At 37.7% G+C, this 25,188-nt stretch overlaps 1 protein-coding gene across 1 annotated transcript in view; it reads left to right on the top strand.

Moving 5' to 3' along the window:
• LOC117415557 (staphylococcal nuclease domain-containing protein 1) overlaps window positions 1-25,188 on the top strand; it is a 186,814-nt gene that overhangs the window by 44,173 nt on the left and 117,453 nt on the right. Inside the window, exons 14-16 of the mRNA XM_034026068.3 lie at window positions 3,707-3,779; window positions 11,232-11,373; window positions 21,101-21,210. Coding sequence (XP_033881959.1) covers window positions 3,707-3,779; window positions 11,232-11,373; window positions 21,101-21,210 — 325 coding nt within the window. The remainder of the gene's footprint in view (window positions 1-3,706; window positions 3,780-11,231; window positions 11,374-21,100; window positions 21,211-25,188) is intronic.

The following is a 25,188-nucleotide window of genomic DNA, read 5'->3' as shown; positions in this document are numbered from 1 at the left end:
CTTTCTCACTAATAAGCAGTATCGTGCAAAATTCAGCTATTGTTACACCGCTTAGGACCTAGCATATTTGTCCTACCTCTGCTCACCAAACCCAGGACAGATCTTTGACTCTCCCATTGCAGTGATGTGCAGTTTGTACGATTTGTTCTTTTTTGAACGACGCATTACGGTGAATCATGGGAATTGTTTTGTGTTGTATTTATAAAAAATAAATTCAAAATCTGATATGTCGTGTGACTATTGTGATTTGTCACGTTTTTCCATTCTGGTGGTGACTGAAATTAAATTTGAGTGCCTATAATGGGTTTGTTGCAAATCAGGATAATCGATGGCAGCGTTGTGCTTTGGCAACATTTAACTTCTCATAGCAGTGTTGTATGGTAGGGAGGGATGGATCTGTTAAATCAAATAGAGCCTCTCACTTACAACCCTGTATAAAGAAGACATACGTAATTCAATTGACTTTTTATTATTTATTTAGTTTATTTATAATAAAATACAGCAGATCAGTTTTTCTAAGGTTGCAGGCTATTAAATTGACTGCAGTTATACTGTTGGCTAAACAATGTTAAACAGTTCATACTCATGTTTTTTTCTCCAGGATTCTTACTAAAATGTAATATTGTTGTCAAACTGTATTTCATTTTAATGTTTTAAGAACGCAGACAACCAACTGTAGATTCTAGCTAGCTATTTCCTGTAAGTGATGTGCAGTTTGTAAACGATTTTGTTCTGTTCAAATAAACCTTAGTAACCAAGTGATTCGGTCTACATTGATTGATTAGTTTCTTTTCATTGAATCAGTGAATCAAATGAACAAATCTTTTGAATCGACTCACTAAACTGAACTGAATCAAATGAATCGAGTCAGTAAAAAGAATCTAACTGCCCACCACAATCCCATTGGTTAAACTTGCTCAAGACCGTCAGCTGAGGCAGAGAATACCTTCAACGGTATGTCCCGCCTGTGCTCACTTATGGTTGGACTGCCGTGGAGAAAATGCAGATCTTCTATTGGTTGGTTTTATTTTATATACAAAAACGAAATTCTGTACAAAAAAAAAAAAATCTACGATCAACTCTTTTAGTTGATTAATCGGTTCGATTTAATTTGTTAGTCGGAGCAGCCCTAGTAGTAACACTAGTTAATTGAGTCTTTTTAAATGTAGTTTTCATGATACTGACAACTTCACTTGTGTGAGCACGTGTGTGTGTAATTTAAATCCAATGCATTTTATACATTTTTTGCTGCAAACTACTATTGGTTTTAGTCTGCAATGGAAATAAGACCCATTGCATAGCACTACTGTGAGTTGGCCAAGACACCCACTGGGGCTAATCAAGCTCGTAGTAAAACCTGGAATGGGCAAAACTGAGCCTTATTTCCGTCCCTGTCAGTACATTCCCAAAACAGTACATATAGATGTATAATTAACTATTTTTGGCAGATTATCCCACTACTGTTAATGTATATAGACTACAATGATCATTACATAACCCTGAAAGTACTTTAGTGAACAATTGCTGTTTTCAGTGTTATTTCCAGTTGCGTGTTATTGTTGCTAAATAGTCTGGTGGATAAATGTTGGTGCACAAGTAGTATATTACTCCAAATATAGTTAATTCCACTTAACATTTAATAGGCAGTAACATATTTTAACATAACAGTTCAGTTGAAGACTACTTTAATGTCCTTTAGAAACTCTGACTTATTGCATACCAACTTTAAATCTAATCCTATTTTTTTTTTTTTTTTTTTTTTTTTTTTTAGCCAGAGCTTATGTATACCATGACCTAAAATGGCCATTTTAGTTATTCGTCTAATTTTGTTTTCATCATAAACTGATGTAACACTTGTCAGTACCAATGAGAAGCCCAATTGTCAAAGAGGAAGTGAGCAGAAACCACCTTCTTTTTTTATTTGGGTTTATTTTGAGAACACAGTTAAACAGTGTTTTATGGTTGTATAGGTCTGAATTACCACAGCACACATCAGTTGGCTATTTATTCTGCTACTATGGAATAAATGTGCAAACAATATTTAACAGTATGAAAGGATGCCATAGATTTGAGACAATAGCCTTCCAGGAAATTGGTACCAAGGTTCTAAGGCTAGCCCGATATGTAAATATCAAAAATGAACAATACTAAGCAAAGAATCATACTGAATCTGAATTAGGGCTCCTCATTTTCCATTCTTGGATGCTTTGTTTTCAGAACCCCCAATATATTAAAGGTCCAAAGTGGCCTCATCCCAGACAAGTCAAGTCAATCGTACACAATTAATCAGGGGTAGTGGGAACAAACATTCCGACAGTTTGTATGCATTTCATTTCCGCTAATTGTATGTTCCTTTTTTTTATTTTTCTCAAATAATAGTTAGTCCCATTTTTTGTGTTCCTTTTTTCAATGGAAATTGTGGATTCAAGATTGTCTAAAATTACATTGAATAAGATTACTTTATATTGTATTGATTACTCTTTTCAAAGGTATGTATCCACCCACAGTTTTATTGCCCTTTATCACTTCTGGACCCTTGCCTGGGGGTATCTTTGTCAGGGGCTACTGTTCTTGTTCCCTTTTTGAGGTCTTGAACAGATTAGAAGTACATGGTTTAAATTGTGCTGTTCAAACTGCCATCTGCTAATTGTGTTCCATTAAAATCTCTTGTGCCAACTCTTACACTGAACTGAAAATTTAAATTAGAAACAAGGGGGTGATAGAGAGATATTAACAACCATGAATAATATTGAAATCAAACTCTTCCTCCCCTCAATCCCAGCTTCCCATCTCGAGAGATCCTTTTTACTGGTTTGAATGAATAACAATATTTGCAATTGACACTTGCATAGGTACTCAATTTACTTTTAAATGCATCTTCTATTTATAATTTAAGCAGCGACAGACTTGAAACAAGTCATATCTCCAACTAAAGATAGCTTTTAGTCGGCTAAATTACAAAGTTTGATTTAAGATTTAATTCTGAGTTTAAAATGCTACTGTAAATCGGATTGGAACAGAAGTGCTAAACTCACCGCCAAAATAAAATGTAATAATGAAATGCCATAAACACAGCTCCTCTTGCTGAGGGACATTTAGTGGGGCTTACATTCAGTCAGTACTCTACAGTGGCCAGTAAATGGCAGTATTCTCTATCTGCAATTGTAGGAAAATGGGATACTGCATGCAAGCCACTTTATTAATAATAAATATTGTTTGCCCACACATCTTGCTAATGGCTTTAAAAATACTGTATATGATTGTTCTGAGTAAGCTCGCTCTCAAGAGTGTTGCCACATACCCTTCAGATGTCATATCACTTTAAGACCCCTGGGCAATCTAAATTTCACAGTCATTGAACAGGGCAAATTGCATATTGCTTCATTAATTGGCAAAAATGTAGGACAACCATGCAAGTCAGACATAGGGTTTAACTACATTCTGTGGAATGGCATTGTATTGATTGTTTGAGAACTGCATTATAGAAGTAGAAGTTGGGAGTGGTCACCTGTTAAAAGGTCATACCTGATTCTACTAAATTGAAATACTGATGACTCGATGCGTCCTTCAACATTTCCTTTTTTAATCATTAAAAAAAAAATAGAATGTTTTAATGATTTAGGCCTGGTTTTTAGTGTGTGTTTATATATATATATATATATATATATATATATATAAAATAATACAGTAATATTTTTCTCAACAGAGCTATAAAGAATGGAAAAGGTCTTCACAGTAAGAAAGAGGTACCCATTCACCGTGTTGCTGATATATCTGGGGTAAGTAATACTGTAATAATCCACCCTATAGTTCATTGAAAATGAATAGTTGGGCCATTTTGTTTCTAAGTTTCACATATCCATTTTATTTTGTTTACAAATAATTAAATTGGGTGCCATTCTTCTTTTGATCATGCCCCTGTGGAAGCTTTGATCTACAGCAGAGATTGGCATGGCTTTACAAAACTATCCATCCCCTGGATTAGAGCACATAGAACTTTTCTAAGCTACAGCATAGAAAAACAGTTACTGTAGTATCATATGGTCTGTTCAGCATTCAGTGTGTTCAGTGTGTGTGTATTTTAACCTGGTGCAATTACAAAGGAAAACACAATGTCTAAAATAATCAATTTGATTGAGCAGTGTATATATATGTGTGTGTGTGTGTGTGTGTGTGTGTGTGTGTGTGTGTATATATATATATATATATATATATATATATATATATATATATATATATATATATATATATATATATATATATATATATATAAATTATATACAGTGCCTTGCAAAAGTATTCAGACCCCTGACCAATTCTCTCATATTACTGAATTACAAATGGTACATTGAAATTTTGTTCTGTTTGATATTTTATTTTAAAACACTGAAACTCAAAATCAATTATTGTAAGGTGATATTGGTTTTATGTTGGGAAATATTTAAGAAAAATAAAAAACTGAAATACCTTGCTTGCATAAGTATTCAACCCCTGTGCTGTGGAAGCTCCCAGTTTACACCGATGAAAGAAATTGCCTTAACGAGGACACAATTACCTTACTATTGGCCTCCATCTGTGAACCATTAAAGTTGCTGTCACATTTTCTGGATAAAAACCCCACTGTTGAAGGATCATTGGTCAGGCTGTGAATCTGAAGGAAAATGAAGACCAAGGAGCATTTTACAGAAGTTAAGAGATAAATTAATACAAATGCATAGATTAGGGAAAGGGTACAAAATAATATCCAAGTGTTTGGATAGCCCAGTGAGCACAGTTGGATCAATAATCAGGAAGTGGAAGCTTCATCGCACCACCCAGGCACTGCCAAGAAAAGGCCGTCCCTCAAAACTCAGCGCTCAAACAAGAAGGAGACTTGTGAGAGAAGCCACAGAGAGGCCAACAATCACGTTGAAGAAGCTACAGAGTTCAGTGGCTGGGAGTGGAGTAATGGTGCACCAGTCAACCATATCAAGAGCTCTGCATAACACTGGCCTGTATGGGAGGGTGGCAAGAAAGAAGCCGTTACTCAAAAAGTACCATCTGAAAGCACGTCCTGGAGTTTGCCAGAAAGCATGAGAGTGACCCAGCTGCGATGTGGGAAATGCTTTTGTGGTCAGATGAGACCAAGATAGAGCTTTTTGGCCAAAACTCCAAGCGCTACGTGTGGTACAAACCTAACACTGCCCATGCCTCAAGACACACCATCCCTACAGTGAAGTATGGTGGTGGCAGCATCATGCTGTGGGGATGCTTCTCATCAGCAGGGACTGGGCATCTTGTTAAAATTGAAGGAAGAATGGATGGAGCAATATACAGGGAAATACTGCAAGAGAACCTGCTTCAGTCCGCTAAAAAACAAGCTTGGGAGGAAATTCACCTTTCAGCAGGACAATGATCCCAAGCACAAGGCCAAAGCAACATTGGAGTGGCTCAAGAACAAAAAGGTGAAGAATCTGTGGCACTATTTGAAAGTTGCGGTCCACAAGCGTCGTCCAACCAACCTGAACAACCTGGAGCAAATCTGGCAAGAAGAATGGGCCAAAATCACTCTGACACTGTGTGCAAAGCTGGTACATACTTACCCCAAAAGACTTAAAGCTGTTATTGCAGCGAAAGGTGGCTCTACCAAATATTAATGTGTGGGGGTTGAATACTTATGCAAGCAAGATATTTCAGTTTTTTATTTTTCTTAAATATTTCTCAACATAAAACCAATGTCGCCTTACAATAATTGATTTTGAGTTTCAGTGTTTTAAAATAAAATATCAAAGAGAACGAAATTTCAATGTAGCATTTGTAATTCAGTAATATAAGAGATTTGGTCAGGGGTCTGAATACTTTTGCAAGACACTGTGTGTGTGTGTGTGTATGTATATGTGTATATATATATATGTATGTATATGTGTGTGTGTATATATATATATATATATATATATATATAATATATAATATATATATATATATATATATATATATATATATATATATATATATATATATATATATATATATATATATATATATATATATATATAATATATTAATATTAATTAGGGGCGGGACACTCCGCCACAGGCTGTTACCAAATGGTGGTTAAATTTTACTCCAGTCTATAAACCTTGTTGGGATGGCAGTAGTCCAATCTGAAAAGCAGTTTTATTCAGAGTATTGAATTAACATTTTAATAAGATATATCCACCCACTACAGGCATATCAGGTCTCTGGGAGGGGAGGCGCCACTTCTTTTGATACATTATGCTTTTTCATATCCCTCTTAGAGCAGATCAAGCCAGTGGATTGTGATGGAGAGGGGGGGCATCTACAGTATTTGTAACCTATTGTTTTCTATACAGTTCTATTGGAAGATTACTTTTTCTTACAGAGGATCAAGTCTGTTCTAAATCTGGTCAAGGATAGCTTAATGTAATAACCATTATAAGGCTTAAAATAGAATCCGGCCTTTTCTGCACCATGAAGTGCTACTATGCAGGAAGAATAGATTTATTATGCAGACCACTCAATTGAGTAATCACATAAGCCTGTAATTTAGTGTATACGATTAATCAGCATACCATACTTCTGCCTCTATTCCATCCTTCTGATTGGTATTGTGAAGGGGCAAAGGAGGATTGATACGATAGAAAAATTACCAAAAAAACTGGTAATATATTAGACTAGGAAAAATAAGGAGCTACAGTACATGTAGGTATACTATTTGGAAAGACACGCACAAATTTATAAAACTCCACATATGAAAATGTCCCTTGCATCACATGCAACCACCTGAGAAATTAAATCCAATGCAGATTAAAAAGATAAATCCATATTTGGGGTTCCACCAGGTTTCCTTTGCTGTTTTGGCCCTCCTGAGGGTTGGAGTATGTGGTGAGTTTTAAATCCAGTCCGAGTGGGGCTTTAGCTTCCCTTTTTTTACTTGTATCTAGAGAACCGCTGTAATTTGTGTGGTAAGTAGGAGATTATTTTTACAATGAATAATTATGGAATAAATCTGTACAAGTCACCAAAATATACTGCTATTACAACATCAATTTTGCACAAGGCTTTGAACAAAATAACCCTTATAAAACAAGCATATCAAAAGGCATGTTAAACTCAAGTTATCCTATTTCCAATAGCCATTTTTATTTTTAATTGTTGTTTTACATTCTACAGTGCTTCCTTGCAATAAGGCTCTCGATTTTTATGACGCGCCTCGGATATAACGCTCCTCACCCAATACCCTATACTAGTGATTCATGCAATATTTCTACAGTAAATACAGTACCAGTGTTCAAACTGTAAACAACTTATCAGTCTAAAGCTCTCCCTTTTGATACAGTATCTGAACTGAAGAAAAGCATTACCGATTGGGATATACCTCTGTGTAGCAAATTACCCGAGTCATATGTTAAATCTCCTTGTATGAGCCCCCTCTGCGTAAGGCATGAATACCCTGCCCCTGAGGGAATAAAGTTCTGTGAACCGAAAGGATCTGTGCCGTTTTCTCTTCAGTCTTACCTGAGAAGGAGCAACTGCGTCTGACCATCACGGTTGTTTTCGTGAGAAGTCACATTTTTCTACTTCTCTTCCTCTCCTTAAGAGCAAACTATATATTTTGCCCCTGTACTTTTTTTGCTCTGTGTAAACACACTATTCTATGTTTTTAATGGTTTTTAAATGCAATACAAAAAAAAAAGAAAGTCATACTGAAGACGGCAGAAGTCTGACAATTGATTTAAAAAACAAACAAAAAAAAAAACCACACAATAAAACCACACCCTACACAAACAATTGTTTGACCCATCGTCTGCACTGTACTATTTACAGCCAGCGTTGGCAGCGGTGTGTTAAAGATGCTTGGCAGTTTGTGGAGACTACAAAAATGATTAATAAAGTATTGGCTAGGTAGGTAGTTTAGTTTAGTTTTTATTCTCTTAATTAAATGATATGCATTGAAATAAAGGCAGGAGAAAACCAGACGGTTATTATAATTTTTTTTAAATAAGGAAGTTAGTGCTAGTTTCATGTTGCTGCAGGGCCATGAACGGTTCAACACCAACTTTTAAATAAAATGTTGTTACTGTTATTAAGCACTAGTATTAATTTGAAGCAGTGGTAGTTTTAAATCACAAACCCAGTTTTACTTTAGTTAAGTAGTCTAGAATGTTTTATTTTGTTCATTTAAAAACATGTAGTTTTTTATTGAAATACATATTCAGCTTTCATATTGAAGCTTGTTGTGTTCTGCTCATTCAATCAAACCAAGTAGAAATTTGCTTGCATCACCAGCAGACCCTCTTGCCGGTGGCCCTGTGGGGCACCACTGCTGTACTGCCCCACCTCCAAGGGTGCAGGTAGCTGCGCATGGATTTGAGTTGGCTCATGAGGACTTCTTGTCCCTTGCAGCTTCTGTGGGCTTGGAAATCTAGTGCTTGCCCCCCTTCTGAGGTTGTGGAATCTGATGCCATGTCTGTTGCGATGACCCCCTCCATGTCAGAGGAGCTCAATGCTGTGGTTAAGAGGGCAGCTGGAAATGGAGTCCAGACGTTGCCTCGATAGGGTCACGACTGCCACGCGACAGTGCTCGCTTCCCCCGTTACTGGCAGACTTTTTGCAGGAGGTGCAGTCTTACTGGGGCCACCTGACAACCGTCCCTGCTGTCTCCCGAACCAGCTGTCCAAGTACAGGTACCCCAGGTCTTCCCTGGTGCCCAAACGGAATGGCAGCTTCAGGCCGATCCTCTACTTTAGAGTGCTCTACCTGGTCCTGGGGCGACAAATTAAGATGCTGACATTTTAATTTAAGATAGTGAATTTGGATTCCAGGTCTATGATTGTCTGCTGGGAACTTTTCCAGGCCAACGTGGCAATGAATGTTGTCATCTTCAAAAAACTGGGCCTGATGGCAGCAGCTTCCAAATTCCTTCCCTTGGGGCTCCTCCACATGCACCCTCTCCAGGCCTGGTTCAATCGCAGGTTTTTCAGCCTGCTGTGGAACAGTACAGCCTGATCAGTCTCATCACTATGACAAACATCCAGCTCACCTGCGCTTGGGCGCAGCTATGGGCAGCACCACAAGGTCATTACTACAGCCCCATCCAACCTGGGCTGAGGCGCTGTATGTAACAGGCGGGGAGTGTGGAAACTTCCATGGGAGGATCTCCACATCAGTCTTTTAGAATTGCCAGCAGTTCAGCTGGCCCTGCATAATTTCTCCAGGGACCTACAAACGACACATGCTAGTTTGCACAGTCAAAAGGGCAGTGGTGGCCTATATAAATCACTAAGATGGTCTCCGTAGAAGTAGACCTATTTGCAACACAGGAATCCACTCACTGCCCACTCTGGTTCTCCTTGCTGGAGGACAGCCCCTGCTGTGCATAGATGCCTGGCCCATGGCTCTGCTTTATGTCTTCCCACCACTGCCGTTTCTACTGCTGTGCCTGGAGAAAATCTGACAAGAACAGGCTCAGGTGTTCCTGGTAGCCAACCTTGAGAGCTGTCTGCACGTCGCGACCTGCTCAGTCAGGCACAGGGGACCCTGTGGCATCCATACCCAGTTTGCCTGCAGCTGCCATTTTGGCCTCCTGACTGGCTGCAACTAAGCTAGCTCGGTTTCTCGGATGAGGTTATTGCCTTTTTAGCACGTTCAAGGTCGCGGTGTTACTCCAACACAGCGGGCTTCAATAGAAAATTTGGCACAGATTCCTCCTTTGTGTGGCACCTTATCCCCTCGGGAGTGGGGTCTTCATGCCTTATGCAGAGGGGGCTCATACAAGCAGCTTTGACACATGGCTCGGGTAATTCAAGCAACACAAAGGTATATTCCAATTGGTAATGGATAACATTTCTATTTCAGAGAACCAGGGTTCTGACGTATAACCTAACATTATATTGCTATTAATCATCTGTGTCCTGTGTAGTGTGTTTGTTTACCCCAGTTGTGTGGTGACTCTAATTGCTTGGTGATGGAAGAACAGATGAAAAGGCCTTTTGACAGGGTCTACAGAATGTGATTATGTATGGATTAACTGTGTTTTGGCGATGCTCGCTCTTATCCCTATTTGTAGCTGAAAAATCTATATGTCCTTGGTTCCTGATCTGTGTGGTGACACTTGCTCCCACGATAATCATGTTTGTGCTCAAACTCCATTGTACATGTAAACAATGAATACTCATGTCCTTCACACAAGGGGGTTCTGAATGATGCCCTTATCCAGGGTCAAATTCAACACAAGGGGGGAGAACCAATTGTACATTTATTTTCTTTTTGGTGTGTACTGCATTAAGCTAGTTTTGTTTTAAATTTAGAATAGAAGATGCCATTACACAAGTTAAATATAAAGTATTGAGTAAGTTTTTTATGGTCTTTCAATGTGGTTCAAGAACAGACCAATGTCTGAAATGCAAGTGTTTTACATAAATTCTATGGAACAGTTTCTAAAATGAACATCTGATGCTGTAGATTTACGTTCAAGTCTTAAACACTTAGTTTAGTCTGAAAGGAGAGCTACATATCGTTTTTTCTATAATCTTTCCATAATCTTTATTGGGGTGGCATACATTTATTGCCTTTCTTTTTTAATTTTGTATTTTGAGTGTGCATGATTGATTTCAGTTGTTGTAATTTTAATACTGCTGACCAAGGATGTATTTGACTTGATTCTTTTTTATTTATTAGTTTTTTTTTGCAGTGCAGCATTTATAACTATTAAAGAATTAAGGCAAAATCTGTAACCAACCCCTTTCCATTTAATGTTCACTATATAATTAAATGTACCCTATATTTGTATTTACTGTGATTTTAGTCTAGCACTGCAGCACAATGTACTGACAAAGTAATGCTAAATGAAAAAAAAAGGTAAAACTAACATGCGGCCTGCAGCCCATGTTTGCTCTGCTATCTGCTTTGTTTGACTGCACAGCAGACTCCCTTTGGGACAGTTCATGTGACTGCAGGTAAGGTTGAGGTGACACAGCTTGTTTTCATCAATGATGTCATTTAACACCCCTGCCCCCGTTTTCTGATTTGCATTTTTCAAAATATAAATCTATACACAGTTTAGTACCGTTGTCAATTTCAAATAGTAAATGTCTGTAGTTATGGCCACATCATTCTGAGCTCTATGTAAATATGCACTAAACCACTCTCTCACTTGCGTGTCACAATTCAGTTTAGTGTTCTGAGGTACTGATGACAAGCTAAATTTTTGTTTTTGTTTGTTTTTAAAGGACACTCAGAAAGCAAAACAGTTCCTTCCATTCTTGCAGCGTGCTGGACGGTCAGAAGCAGTGGTTGAATATGTGTTCAGTGGCTCCCGTCTAAAACTTTACATGCCAAAGGAGACCTGTTTGATCACTTTTTTGTTAGCTGGTAAGTTATATGCTGGTAGTTGTATGCTGTAATTATTGTGTAAGAAAAATCCCTGGAAGAAACTTCGGTTCTGTCTTATTTTTTTTTTACCGTCAACCTCTTGCTGGTCATTTTGTCCTTGCTTTGTCCTTGCTGTGTATGTACTGCTTTTTTACATGCCTTTTGGAATTTTACCATTCTACAAGTTGCTATGTATGTTTGTTTGCTTAATGTTTTTTTTCTGTGAATTTTGCTTCTATACAGTTGTTCCAAATGTTCCTAATGGTATGCTAAATTGTTAAAGAACATGTTACATTGTTTAATGCATAGGGTTGCAGTGCATGGGTAGCATTGTAATATCTAGCTTTAGAAGAATATCCATGGTTTAGTGCCCCACTAAATTAAATTAACAAATTACTAGAATCGAGCGGTTTATTACATACATAGAGGGTTTTCAGGCCGCTGCCCCGTCCCTGTATGCAAACAGTCTCATTCCATTAGAAGTAACTTCTCACTAGTCAAATTAAACTACAGCACTGTAGATAACTAGATGTTTGATTATACTTTAATAGGAAATGACTGAACAGCATGTGAATTAAGATGTTATCTGCTGCTGTTATTTTTTATTGTTGTTTATTCCAAATTGATTTCCTTTTGCATTTTGTCTTTTGGATTTCAATCAAGGAGTTTATTGGGGGTGAAAAGTCACTAGTTGAAATGCAATTTTATATCTAATGTAAAGATTATAGACCTTTTTATTATGTTTCTCTGTAGTTAAAAAAAAAATATATATATATGCAAATTACACATTGGTAAATTCTAGGCACCGTATTTGTGTACATGGGACTGTATATTTTAAATGTGAGAAGTTCACCTGTGTTTAACTCCTGCGTATATGTGTAAAGCTAATTTACAATATATAGCTATGGCCAAAAGTTTTGCATCATCCTATGTAATTAACACATTTTGCTTCGTAAAGTCAAATTAAACCGGCTGAATAATGTTATATTAACATATTAAACGACATACTGCTTTGTAGTTTTCCATATAAATGAAAAACTGGCAAACTGAAAACTGACATTTTCAGAATCTAATATGAAATATTGTATTACTATTATGGCTTCCGGTAGACTTTGTGCAATATAATTGTGTAGTTCTCTTTTGACTTGCATGATGTGAAATAAAATTTCTAAATTGTGTTCATATATAGTTTATTTACTTTTTAAAATGTAGTCTCAAGCCTAGGTGATATAAAACTTTTGGCCATAGCTGTAGAAGAACAAAGGAAAATAAATGTACTCAATACCATTATGCCTGAAGGTTTAAATAGAAAGGAATATTAGATTGTAGTAAATTGCATCACAAACACATTTAATAGGTTTAAATTTAAATGTCAGTGCCATGGCATGAACAGCCTGTAAGTACCTCCACTTTCCCTTGACACAGGTGTGTTAAACATACCGGAATATTGGGGAAATTGGCTCTTTTTGAGCAAAAACTTTGTTAGTATATATTTAAATCACATTTGGCTTGTCCCGTTTCAATCGGTGAGCTTAAACAGAAGAGGGTAGTTGGCTGGAGTAGATTGCTGACTGCTGTCAGATGGTGACGTTTCTGTTGCATACTTTATGGTGAGTGGGGGTGAGTCGTTTTTTAATATTCTGTACCACGACTTGGGCATTAGAATGACAAATTCAGAGAAACTGTGGAATGTATGTCATATTTAATTAAAATATGCTGCACTTGGAATAAGTAGCTTTAACCATGGAGCCTATAATGCTACAATATTGAGTTTTATAAATTCACCCAATTTGATAAATGCAACACTGATCTTTCAACTCTGGCTCCACCAGCAGATTTGAAAGGTTTGCTGGTGGAGGTGGTGGTTGATTTATTTTTTCGGAATGGAAACAATCTGTTTCATTCTGGTGCAGTGGAATTACAACATTTTTTTAAAATGGATGCAACTTGGAGTAAAATGTGAGGGGAAGAGAAAATAATAAAATAAATGAAATTTAGTGAACTTGAATCTGAAGCTATTGAAGTATTGTATTCAAATAACAAATCTTTGGGGGATGAGCATGCTACTGCCTGAACCTAGTTCTGAACAAGATGGCTTTGTAGATTTAACAAGATTTGAGTCTGACAGGATGTTTTCTTTGAAAGAAAGAGCATTGTTTCTTTATGTGATTCTTAGATTTATTATGAACATTTCTTTAAAATGGTTTTTATCACTTATTAATTTTATAGTGCCACTTTTGGCAGTTGATGTGACAAGTGTTTCCAAATAACAATTCAGGTTGAAATGAGTACTGTGCTTGTCTGCAATATATTTTAGACAAATAATTTGTTCTGTTCTTGTGCTTGGGTGCCAAATTGATTTAGCTGTTTAGATAATTTAGCATTTTGATGTGCATTTAAGATTTGACAAGTCTGAAAGCCTTAATCAGTTGTACTTTTAACAGGAGTGGTTAAATACTGTAAAAATAATAAAATAACCAATATCAATTGTCCATTGAAGACTGGCTTAGCACATATTATACAACAGGTGTCTTTTCTATCCTTTCACCAGCTGTCCATACCAAACATTGCACCATGGTGTGATCATAATATATAATAATTGGGGCTTTTGATTTTTGGTTTTATCCGAAAAAACACCCTGATTACAAATAAATATAATTTGGTGTATGTCCAAAAACACTGGAAATGGTTACGCAATTCACGTTGACTTTTTAATACCTTTTTAAATATGTATAATTTTTACCAGTGCAGTTGGGCAATGTCCCTCCTTCCTGACTTGTGTCTTGCATTGATTCGTTCTGAATACTTTAAACCCACCCCAACTACTGAGAGGCAGCAAATTCCTACTTTTCTACTGGAGGATTGTAACACACTTGCGAGATTTAAAACGAAATGTTCTTGCTTGCGAGATTTAAAGCTATATTCCTGGTCCAGGCCCTGGTACTCTCCCGCCTAGACTACTGCAACTCCCTCCTGGCTGGCCTCCCTGCGTCCGCCACCCGTCCGCTCCAGCTCATCCAGAACTCTGCTGCTCGCCTGGTGTTCTCTCTACCTCGCTTCGCCCACGCTACTCCACTACTCCGCTCGCTCCACTGGCTCCCGATCACCGCTCGCATCCAGTTCAAGACTCTTGTACTAGCCTACAGATGCCTTGATCAGACTGCACCCAGCTACCTCCAGACCCTCATCTCTCCCTACACCCCCACTCGACCTCTCCGCTCCGCCTGCACTAGAAGACTGGCTCTACCTCCGCTACGCTCCCCTGCCTCCCGAGCCCGCTCCTTCTCCACCCTTGCTCCGCAGTGGTGGAACGACCTTCCTACAGATGTCAGGACTGGCAAGTCCCTGACCACATTCCGGCGCCTCCTTAAGACTCACCTCTTCAAACAGCACCTGTAGAACTCCTCTGTTGTATCCTGGGACACTATCACCCTTCATTTAAATATGCTTTATTTTGCTCTTATCTGCCCCCTATTTTACTGCATTTAATCCTGTACCTCAGAATATTGTAATCTGCCAAGTGTTTAATCTGTAGTATTTTGTACTTAATCATATCCTGATGTAACTATCACTACTTAATCATATCCTGATGTAACTTTCACTATTATCTGCTGTATTATTGAATTGTGGTTTGTCACACTTGAGAATTATTGTATTTCTTGTTCTTATTGTATGACTTATATTGTAACACTTGAATGTATTTGTATTTGCTTGCGATTGTAAGTCGCCCTGGATAAGGGCGTCTGCTAAGAAATAAATAATAATAATAATAATAATAATAATAATATATTACAGTACATAGTATTTACACGCTCGTGGAACTTAAAACAGAAGTTCAAATTGACAAAATGTAAAAAAATATCTAAACGCATGAAACCCCAGAAGAATATGCCTGTGACCATAAGGGAAGAAAGTAAAATTGAAGTGTGCAAGTACTGTCACGTTACTATACATATTGTGACAGAAAAAAACGAAAGTAACCGAAAACAATAATTTCGTACAGTATATAGGGCTTTCGCTTTTTATATACTGTACGAAATTATTGTTTTCGGTTACTTTCGTACAACTACATACATACAACTCAAATAGCTAAAAATAAGCGCCGAAAAATTTAATTAATAAAAACCAAAAAACAGAATCCCAAATAATAATGGTTGACAGAAAAAGGTACTTGTATTCCATTGACACAAAGGCTTCTGTTTTAAAGCTGCAGCAATATTATATTTGACATTTGGGTACCTTTTGACTGCACGCCAAAATATTTTTAATTGTTACTAACAAATGGTTTTAAAATACTGACTTCTAACATACATTATGGTTTCCACTATTTTGAAAGCATTTTGTCCTTGAGGTGATTTGTTATCATGCATTGTAATGAAGAAGCCAGATTTTATTTCAGGTAAGTAACTTATGTTAGCCTTGAGGTATGCAGAAGCACTAAGAGCTTTAAACAGAATACTAAAACTAAAATGTGTGGGAATTTATTTATTTATTTTTTAAGGATTTTGCTTCCTGTTTTATTCAGGTGAATTTCCTGCAGTTAAAAGTTTGCAATTTATTTATTATTATTATTATTATTATTATTATTATTATTATTATTATTATTATTATTATTATTATTGTTTCTACCATTGTGTTCAATACAAACCCAGAAGCAATATTAATATCCCTATTACTGTGATAACTAATATCATTTCAATTTCTTTAATAAGGGAAATAACCCTGTTTTCTGATGTGGCAGTTTTAAATCACCTTAGTTGATGGTAAGGCTTCAGGTTATGAAATTCTAAGAAATGATGAAAAGCTTTCGAAGAGAACAATTGTTCATACAATTATTATAAATGATGCAGTTCTTACTATTTATAAAACAAGTGGGGACCTCAATGTCTGTTTCAATATTACAATATAAACTGAGCTATTTGGCCATACAGTGCAGACTAAACTTTCATTGGGATGGATCTTGGCTAGAGGCTGTAGTTATCAACTTTAGTGTGTCACTTGCCAGATAAAATGATTTACTGCATACCAACAGTTCTCCTTTTCTTATCCTTGTGCCAGCTGTTTTTGGAATGTGCTGTGTGCACAGCTGTACGTGTTAAATCACCTAATGGCTATTCATATTAACTGAATTTGTTGTTGCAATGCGTTGAGTTGGTGTTTTTATATATTAATCCTTAAATGCAATGTCCTGCAATTCATTGCAATGGTATGCTTTAGCTTTAATTTAGTGTCAACTAATCTTTACTCTAGTAATATTGGGGACTAACTGTGTGGGGATTATTGCTGTGCGTAACGTGAATATTGTGAACAGTGTTTAATATGTACAGTGCCTAAAAAACAAATCAATTAAATAAAAACCTGAAGCCTTCATTAAATAAATATTCACCCCCCTTTGCTACAACACTCCTAAATAAGCTCAGGTACAACCAATTGCCTTCAGAATTCACACAGTAAGTTAAATGGAGTCCATCTGTGTGCAATAAAAGTGGTTCACATGATTTCAGATTAAATACACCTGTCTTGGTAAGGTCCCACAGTTGGGTAGTGCCATTCAAAGCAAAGATACTACCATGAAGACCAAGGAGCTTTCAAAACAACTCCGGGATAAAGTTGTGGAAAGGCACAGATCAGGGGAGGGGTATAAAAAGATTTCAAAGGCATTGAATATCGCTTGGACCACAGTCAAGTTGATCATTAAGAAGTGGAAGGGGTACGGCACCACTCAGAATCTGCTTAGAGCAGGTCGTCCTTCCAAACTGAGCAGCCAGGTAAGAAGGGCATTGGTCAGAGAAGCCAGCAAGAGGCCAATGACAACTACAGACCTACAGCGTTCCATGGCTGAGATGGAAGAAACTGTCTATGTGTCAACAATAGCTCGGGTACTCCACAAATCTGGCCTGTATGGAAGAATGGCAAGAAGGAAGCCATTTCTGAAAAAAGCCCATGTAAAATCCTGCATGGAATTTGCAAAAAGGCATATGGGAGACTCTGAAAAGATGTGGCAAAAGATTCTGTGGTCCGGTGAAACAAAAATTGAACTATTTGGCCTAAATGCAAAGCGTTCTGTCCACCCATGCTTGGGTGTCCAGCACACCACTTCAGCCCTAGGGGACGAGATGTTCTGCGACCATATATGTGGCTTTCCAGCCCCAGGTGCTTCACAGAAGGCTTGGCAGTTCCGCCAGTGCCTGTCCCAGTACCAGCCCCTGTCTCCCCCAAGGGAGTTCAGAGTGAGCTGGAATCGTTGGCACGGATGGCAGAGGACGCGCTCTCTATAGTGGCCTCCTGGAACAAGGACTCCTTCCCCAGTGAGATGGCGAGGAGCCTACACTCTCTACCGACTCACTAGCGCGCCTCAGTTTTCGAGCTACACTTTTTGCAGTTCCTGTGGGTGACAGCAGCTGAGCCACGCCGGTCTGTGTTCAGGACCCAGGCTGTGGCTCCTCACCCTCAGCCCTTCCCAGCGTTCCCAAATTTTCTGGAGGAGGTATGCTCCTCCAGGGATTGTCCGGCCTCAACGCCCAGTGTGCTGAAGCAAGCAGCCCCGCTCGCTTCTTTAGAAGGCACGGACAATATGGATGGCATATTACGGGAAGCCCCGCTCCCTGAGCTGGTGGCTTCTGAGTTACGCCTCTTTTCAGGCATGCTGCTCCAGATCTCCGGCCTTCAAGGGCAAGCTATGGCTGTCACAGGCGAGGGTCCCCAATGCCGATAACAGTGCTGTTGGATCCGCCGATATCCCCTACTTTTGGGCCAGAAGTAGAGGAGATCCTGCAACGCTCTCATTGAGAATGTGAGGCGTCTCGGCAAATGGCTGCGCTGCTCCCTCCCCGTGCTCCGGTGCGGGGCAGGTTGAGCCGCTGGCAATCTCCGAAAGTCTGCCAGTCACTCAGAACAGGAATGAAACAGAGGGAGTGATTCTAACTGCCCAAAATAGTTAGTTACTTGAATTTTTACACCAAATCTGACTGAACAAAAAGTAAACCCCAACAAACTGTTAAGTTATGGACTTAATACCGTTATCTTTGAGGTGGGGGGGAATAATAGTACTGTAAGTAGTGATTTTAGCCATTTTTAGTTGCTTGGTCCTTTTTAGGTTCGCAGGAAATTGTACTTTTGGGTTGTTCCTCACTAGTGTCCTTAAAATGACTTGTCCAAGATTGTTGGCTTTGTGGTTTAATGTGCTGAATTTCCATTTCTCCTCTCTATCTGAGTTTTGAATAAACATACCCTGTTAAATCAAATTGTAGATGAATCCACTTTTATATCATGATTGCCGTGCAGGCATAATACTTGATAAAGTGGCTCACGATATAAAACTGGTTTCACGTTTGCCTATGACAGCACATTACGAGTGCGAGGAATAAAAAGAAAGAAAACGAATGCAGTCTTTAATACGGTGTGCAGTTTATACGGTTGTCACGCTAACCACAGTGTGTGTGTGTGTGTGTGTGTACAAGGCCTTAGTAAAGCACAGCCACGCAGCATTTGACAGGCTGCACAAAATGTGACGATAAGCGGTTGTGTAAGATGATATTAAGAGAGATAATTTATCAAAGAACCTATCGTGCATGCCGGGTGATAATAAACCGGGCATAATATTAAGCGAGGTGATATAAAACGGCTTCATCTGTAATATATTTTTTACTTATCCTTCAAATGAATACTGTGTAGTAACGCACTTGTCCTTAGCTGTCTTTTGTTCATGGGGATCTGTGTTGGCTAAAGATTTGTTCTTTTAGAACGTACAATGACTAACTTGCCCTCCTGTCTTCAAGTTCAGCAAGATTGAGATTTAGACAAATTGGCACAATATACAGGGGCAATATTGGCACTTGGTCTTTTTTTATCTGTATTCTGTCTCTAGAGAGAACTGCTGTGAATTTAGTCCTTGAGCATCGGTAGCCCTAATTTAGTATTACTATTAGTATTTACTATTTCTTGAATATTTTTTTTTTATATTTTATACACAAATTCCTACCAATATTTATTTAATAGTCGTTAAATTGCTTCAGGGGTGTGCATGAATCCTTTTATGGAGCATTACATTTACTTTGTCTGCCAGAGATTGATGGCCAGAAATAATTGTCTACTTGCAGCTGTGCAGGTCTCAGCTGGAATGACTTGGAGCTGTTTTCTGTGAAGTCCCTGTTTGTATGTGAAAGCACATTGTAAAACCCCGCTAAACCAGGTATTAACTGAGCAGTAGGAAGTATTCCTCAAAAGATGCCTTGCATTTATTGGGTATGGGTTTTGAGGCTTGCCCCACTGTCGGCAATGAGACCCACAATTGAATAGTGTGACGCTTGGCAGTATCCTGGGTTTATTTGTCAACCTAAGGATTACATGTTTTGCTAATGAGCTCTCACCCTTTAGAAACATTTAAATGTGTTACTAAAGATTAAATTAACCTGCTAGAAATGTGTTCAGATTTGGTGCATGTATTTTGTGTATCCTATATTAGGGGTGTGTGTGGGTAAATGTAGATACTATTTACATGCAATGTTGGTATATTTATTATTTTAAATAGTGGTTTTAGTGATTTTAAGAGGGTTTCTGGCAGTGTAGTTAAATTATATATATTTCTGACACACATCAGCAATTTTACTTGAAGAACCAAAAAGTGTAGTTGGGCAGTAGTGGTAGTTTGACTGTTTCTTACTGCATGGTCAGGGGTTAAAGGTGCACAATAACAAATGTCAACAGAAGCATTTGGTATGTTGGCTCCCCTTTTTTTTTTTTTTTAACAAATACTGTACCTGTAGTGCAATATACTAATTTCAGGTACCTTACTGAGTAAAACATGTCTGCCAGAATAATGATACTGGCAAACATTGTAGAAGCAACAGGTTTAATTCTACATGTTCTGTCAAAATGTAGACTAGTGGTGTCCGTACCTCAAGTTGCCCACCTTTGGTCTGAGATTTGCTAGTTTAAACATACGTATGGCAAAGTGTCGCCACCATTGAAACCAGAACCCTAGAATCAGCCTTTTTATTCTGTCTATCTTTGACCAGAGGGCTAAATATTAGCATCAGTTAAAGCATTAGTGATAGATGAAAACCTAAAGGTAAAGCAAAGTACTGTACTTCATGCTTCTTTTAAGCAGTTTACAACATGATCTTTGCTCATTCTTCAACATTATAAACTTCTTAAAAATAAACATATAATCAAATAAAAAAATAAACATCTATATCAAGACAAACTAAGTTTCAGCTTTTACAGTTAATGTGTTGACACAGTGGTGACATCCAATTGGTTTAAAACAGTGTTACGCCTTTTCTTAGTAGATATCATATCACATTATTGTAACCAGGTAAGCCAAGTATACTGCCTTTGCATTATTAAAATTGAATTAATAAATGTTTAAAGTAGACTGATTTTATAACTCTATCTTTTTAAATCTGTTAATTATTTAACAGTATTTGAAATTAGGATGTAGAAAGTTTCTGCTTCTCTTCTGAAATGTTTTAAAAATATATATATCATAATTATGAACAAGTAATGTTGATTTAATATGGTGTAGGCACCCAATAAACTCCAAGAAAAAAAAATCTAACTATCTTAAAGAATTGGCTGCATTATGTTTTCAATTGGAATTGCTTTGGGGTGTTTTGTTTCAGACGTTTTTTAAAAAGAGCATGTTGATGATGAACTTCCTCGAAGGACAACCTATCCCCACCCCCAGATCCTGAAAAAAAAAACTATTCTGTTTTTTTGTTTTTAGGTATTGACTGTCCTCGTGGGTCTAGGAATACTGCAGGTGGAATTCAGGATGCCGAGCCATTCAGTGATGAGGCTTGTCTTTTTACTAAGGAACTGGTGCTTCAGCGTGAGGTAAGACAAACTTCCAGCCATTTGTGTAAGTTGAGAAATTTGGAGTAGTTTTCACAATTCCCTCATGGAAAAGCATAACAAATTCATGGATTCAAGGGCAGTCTCTCTTGCAGAATATTTGTGTTGCTCTTTGACCTAATATTCATTTAAATGATGGGTTCAGTCAGGGGTTCAGGTGAATGTCAGCTAAAAGCTAGCTATAGGGGAAGCTTGTGGCAGGTTGTCTGAAAAGCACTTGAAATGATATTGCAGTAGTGAAAAGCATTAGCAGCTGCCAGTCCATTCCGTTAGGATGTTGTAAGACCCGTCTATGCATTTGCTCTTATACAAAGTCAATGTCAGCAATTCTGTATTTGCCTTCCTGAGTTATTTGCTTTCAATATAGATTTAATAAAATAACTGCTTTTAAAGCAGAACTTTTCAACTTGAACTGACCTTGACAGTGTTGCTTTTTAAATAAAAGAATCTCTCTCCTCTATTGAAAATATTGTATATATGAACTAACATATTGCTGCTTCAAACATATTTTGTGTGAATTTTCCATTTACATGGACAGTGAACTTAATGCTTCATACTGTCCAATTTAATACACTGTACATACCGATTTTAGGGGGATGAAAATGTATAGGTCTTATTTGTCCAGACATTTATTGTAAAGTAGAAGTACAGGGTAATGCTTATTTTGAAGAACCACTCAGTAGTGAGGAGGCATTTAAAAAATGACTTCTAGGTAGGCCTAGTTCTAGATTATGTGGAAAAATACCCTGTCCAATATAACATTTTATAGTGTCTATTTTTTATATTGGCAAGTTTCTAAAGCATCACATCTTTGCTTTGGAATATTAGACCGCCTCCCTAATCCTTTAACTTGCTGATATTGTACAGATGTTTAGTGCTTCACTTTGCATTGAAAGATTAGAACATGCTCCAGTCCTGGACTAACAGGATTTAATTACAGGGCATACATTCAAACTCTTGGCATGTCAGTGCTAGCTTCCCCCACAATGTTCTATAAACCCTAGCAGTAACCAGTGTTTCGCACCACTCATGCTAATATACAGCATGAAGTTGTGAGAGGGTAGGAGGGTAAGGGGTTCATTGTGGCTACACTACTGTAAATTTTAATCCTGTAAGAACTAAGGATGCATGATCTCGGTTCTGTGTGCTACATTCGTTTCTGTGATGTGGCAATTTTTTTTTTTTTGCATTAATTTCACATGATCTGTACTCATATTTTAGCATGACAGATACTGCAATGTAACAGTCAAGGCAGGTGCTGTTCTGAAAAAGCATGTACTAAAACTCAGGCTCATGAGATGGGGTTTAGTATGATTCAGTTAGAGAAAATAAAGCCCCTTAGGCAGCACTGCAGTGCTACAGTGTTCTTCTTTGGAAGATGAAAATTGGCTTCAACTACTTGAAGGGATGGAGTAGGGAGGGAGGGAGGGAGTAGGGAGGGAGGGAGGGGGGGGGGGGGGGTTGTGATGCCTCTGTCTGCTTAATGAGCTGTTTAGCCACACACTGAGAACAATGTTATCAACCACACTTTAACCTTTCATGGGGGCTGATTTCTCTGGGAACATTTTTAATGTTTTTTTTTTTTATGAACTATTCTATTCATCCATCCCCCCCCCCCCCATTTGTAATAACTTGTATTTAGAACAGCTGTCATATATATGTTTAATGAATATGCTAGAATTGGATATGTTTTGCAAACTCTCCCAAATGTTATATTTTTGCAAATGGTACAACCTTCTTCAGAAACACTATAAAGCTTCTCACTATCTAATGAAAGTAGGCAATAATAAAACATAAAATACAGAAATATATTGTATATTTAAAATTATATGCATTTATCGAATAGCGTGCAATGGAGGTGTATACAGTAGCTTGGCAGTGATGTATGAATGCATGAAGTGTCAAGTCCAATGCAATGGCCTAAAGTTCTACAAGGCAAAATTGGGTATAGCAGTGAATCTGCTATTTGAGTTGTGCAGAAAAAAGGAAGAATTATTCCACTGCCATTCTTGATCAAGCACACACAATTACACATTAGAAGTGAAAACCAGAGCCCCTGCTGTCCCTGCATAATGTCAGACCTCCTCTCAGACAGGCTCAGGGAGGGAGGTTGGTGGCGAGCACAGTAATACAACACATACGTTTAGAATGGCTTTTGAGAAATTAGAATGAATGTATAAAGGCTGCAATGAATGAATAGATGGATGATTATTAAATCGGTTATTTCTTTTCTGTACAATTTGGTTTTCACAGCGTTGTTTTCATCTACAACGGTCATTACTGCTGGAGTAGTTAGGTTTGAAAAGTGATGTTCTACTCTTATGTATTTATTTTTGTTGTAATTTTGCAGTAGACTGGAATTTACCTTTCTGTTCGATTTTATTTTAAAACCATTTAGCCTGCTCATCTGGAGGGATCCCTGCTGGGAGTGATTAGTTTTAGAATACCTGGCCTTGTTTCCCAATGGCATTGTCTACTCCTGGGACAGTGCAAATCTATCATTTCAAATGCAGCTAACTCCAGCTGTTCCCCCCTCTTGAGAGGCAGGCGCTAACGTTATCTGCAGTGAATGACAGCCCTACGGCTTTTCTTTTCTCCATTTAGCTGCCCTTTTAGAATGTAGCTGGCATCAATATCGGTGAACAGTTTTGAGAATCACAGCAGGTGGTTGCAGGGGTGGCTTTAAGAAATGTCAGTTTTCCTTTGTATCGTCATACAAATGCACCATAGGTTAGTATTTTTTTATTGATTATGTATCTCTATCCCTAAACCCTAAATTCTAATGCATAGCCATGTATTATGTTTCACCTATTCTTATCATGGCCCTTCGTTTTCAAATGATATACAAAAATTCTTGAATATAGAACTCAGTATGTAGATGAGTGCCTAAGCTCTAATTGTCTGCACAAAATGAATAACCCTGGTCAAATGTCACAGAGCACATTTACTATAAGGGAATATAATAAATGTAAGTGTCAAAGTAGTGTCTTTTGCCAACTGCTAGATGTAATCTTAATTTATTGAGTGATACATCAGCAAAATGAAAGTAGTTAGTGGTTTACTCCCCAGAAGAAAAGAAGTAATACAATGAACATTTTCGCTTTTAGTGATCGTGACACTAAAATACACAGGACCAATATAGAAGATTCAATTCATGAGCATTTTTTGGCATTCAGTCTGGTCTCTGGGTATTAATGCCTCATACAATGTTCATGCACAATACCTTTAAACTCCTAAAATTGAATTTTGTATTTTAGATCTTGATTTAGTTAATGTGCAATTGCTCCTTTATGCCTCATAAGAAACTAGTCCAAAAATGTCCTTCCAAACTGACCTATTTTATTTAGCAGCACCTTTTATGTGATCAGTGAGTACAAATGCCAAAAACCAAAAGCATGGGCAGGATGGGTATACTGGAAGTAGTAAAACATGTTAAATGCTAAAGTCCTGTGCAGTTTTCAGTACACACTTCATACTTGAGATCGTGTCACAACTTGCAGTCGTCATTCAGTACACTATGAAAGAATCCCAATTAGATTGGAGTGGGTGATTGTCAGCAGTAAGGAACAAGCATGTGCAATGCAGACACTGGTTCATAATACTTTTACAGTAACCCAAGGGTGCTCTGCTGCTGTAGAAGAATGAGCAATTGAGGTGGTGTGTGTGTGTGGGTGGGTGGGTGGGATGTTTTTTTTTTTTTTTTATATATATAACCTGTTCCATGTAGCTCTGCAGTAGAATTTAAATGAAAAGCTATGGTAGCTGGAGAGCACTAGAGACAGAGCCTGCCTGAATATGTGATGCCATGGAAACGGTCCCATGTTCCTTTCAACTATCACTGTACACTAGATAAATACAAATAATTAAAATGCAAATTTTGGCTTATGTCAGTGCAGTTTTTGGTTACTAAAGCTTGTTTGTGTTAATAGTAATAGTAAAACTGGCAAATCCATAAATAGC

The sequence above is a fragment of the Acipenser ruthenus genome, chromosome 7 (genome assembly GCF_902713425.1).
Source record: "Acipenser ruthenus chromosome 7, fAciRut3.2 maternal haplotype, whole genome shotgun sequence".
Taxonomy (NCBI): Eukaryota; Metazoa; Chordata; class Actinopteri; order Acipenseriformes; family Acipenseridae; genus Acipenser; species Acipenser ruthenus.
This window is presented reverse-complemented; position numbering and strand designations above follow the sequence as displayed.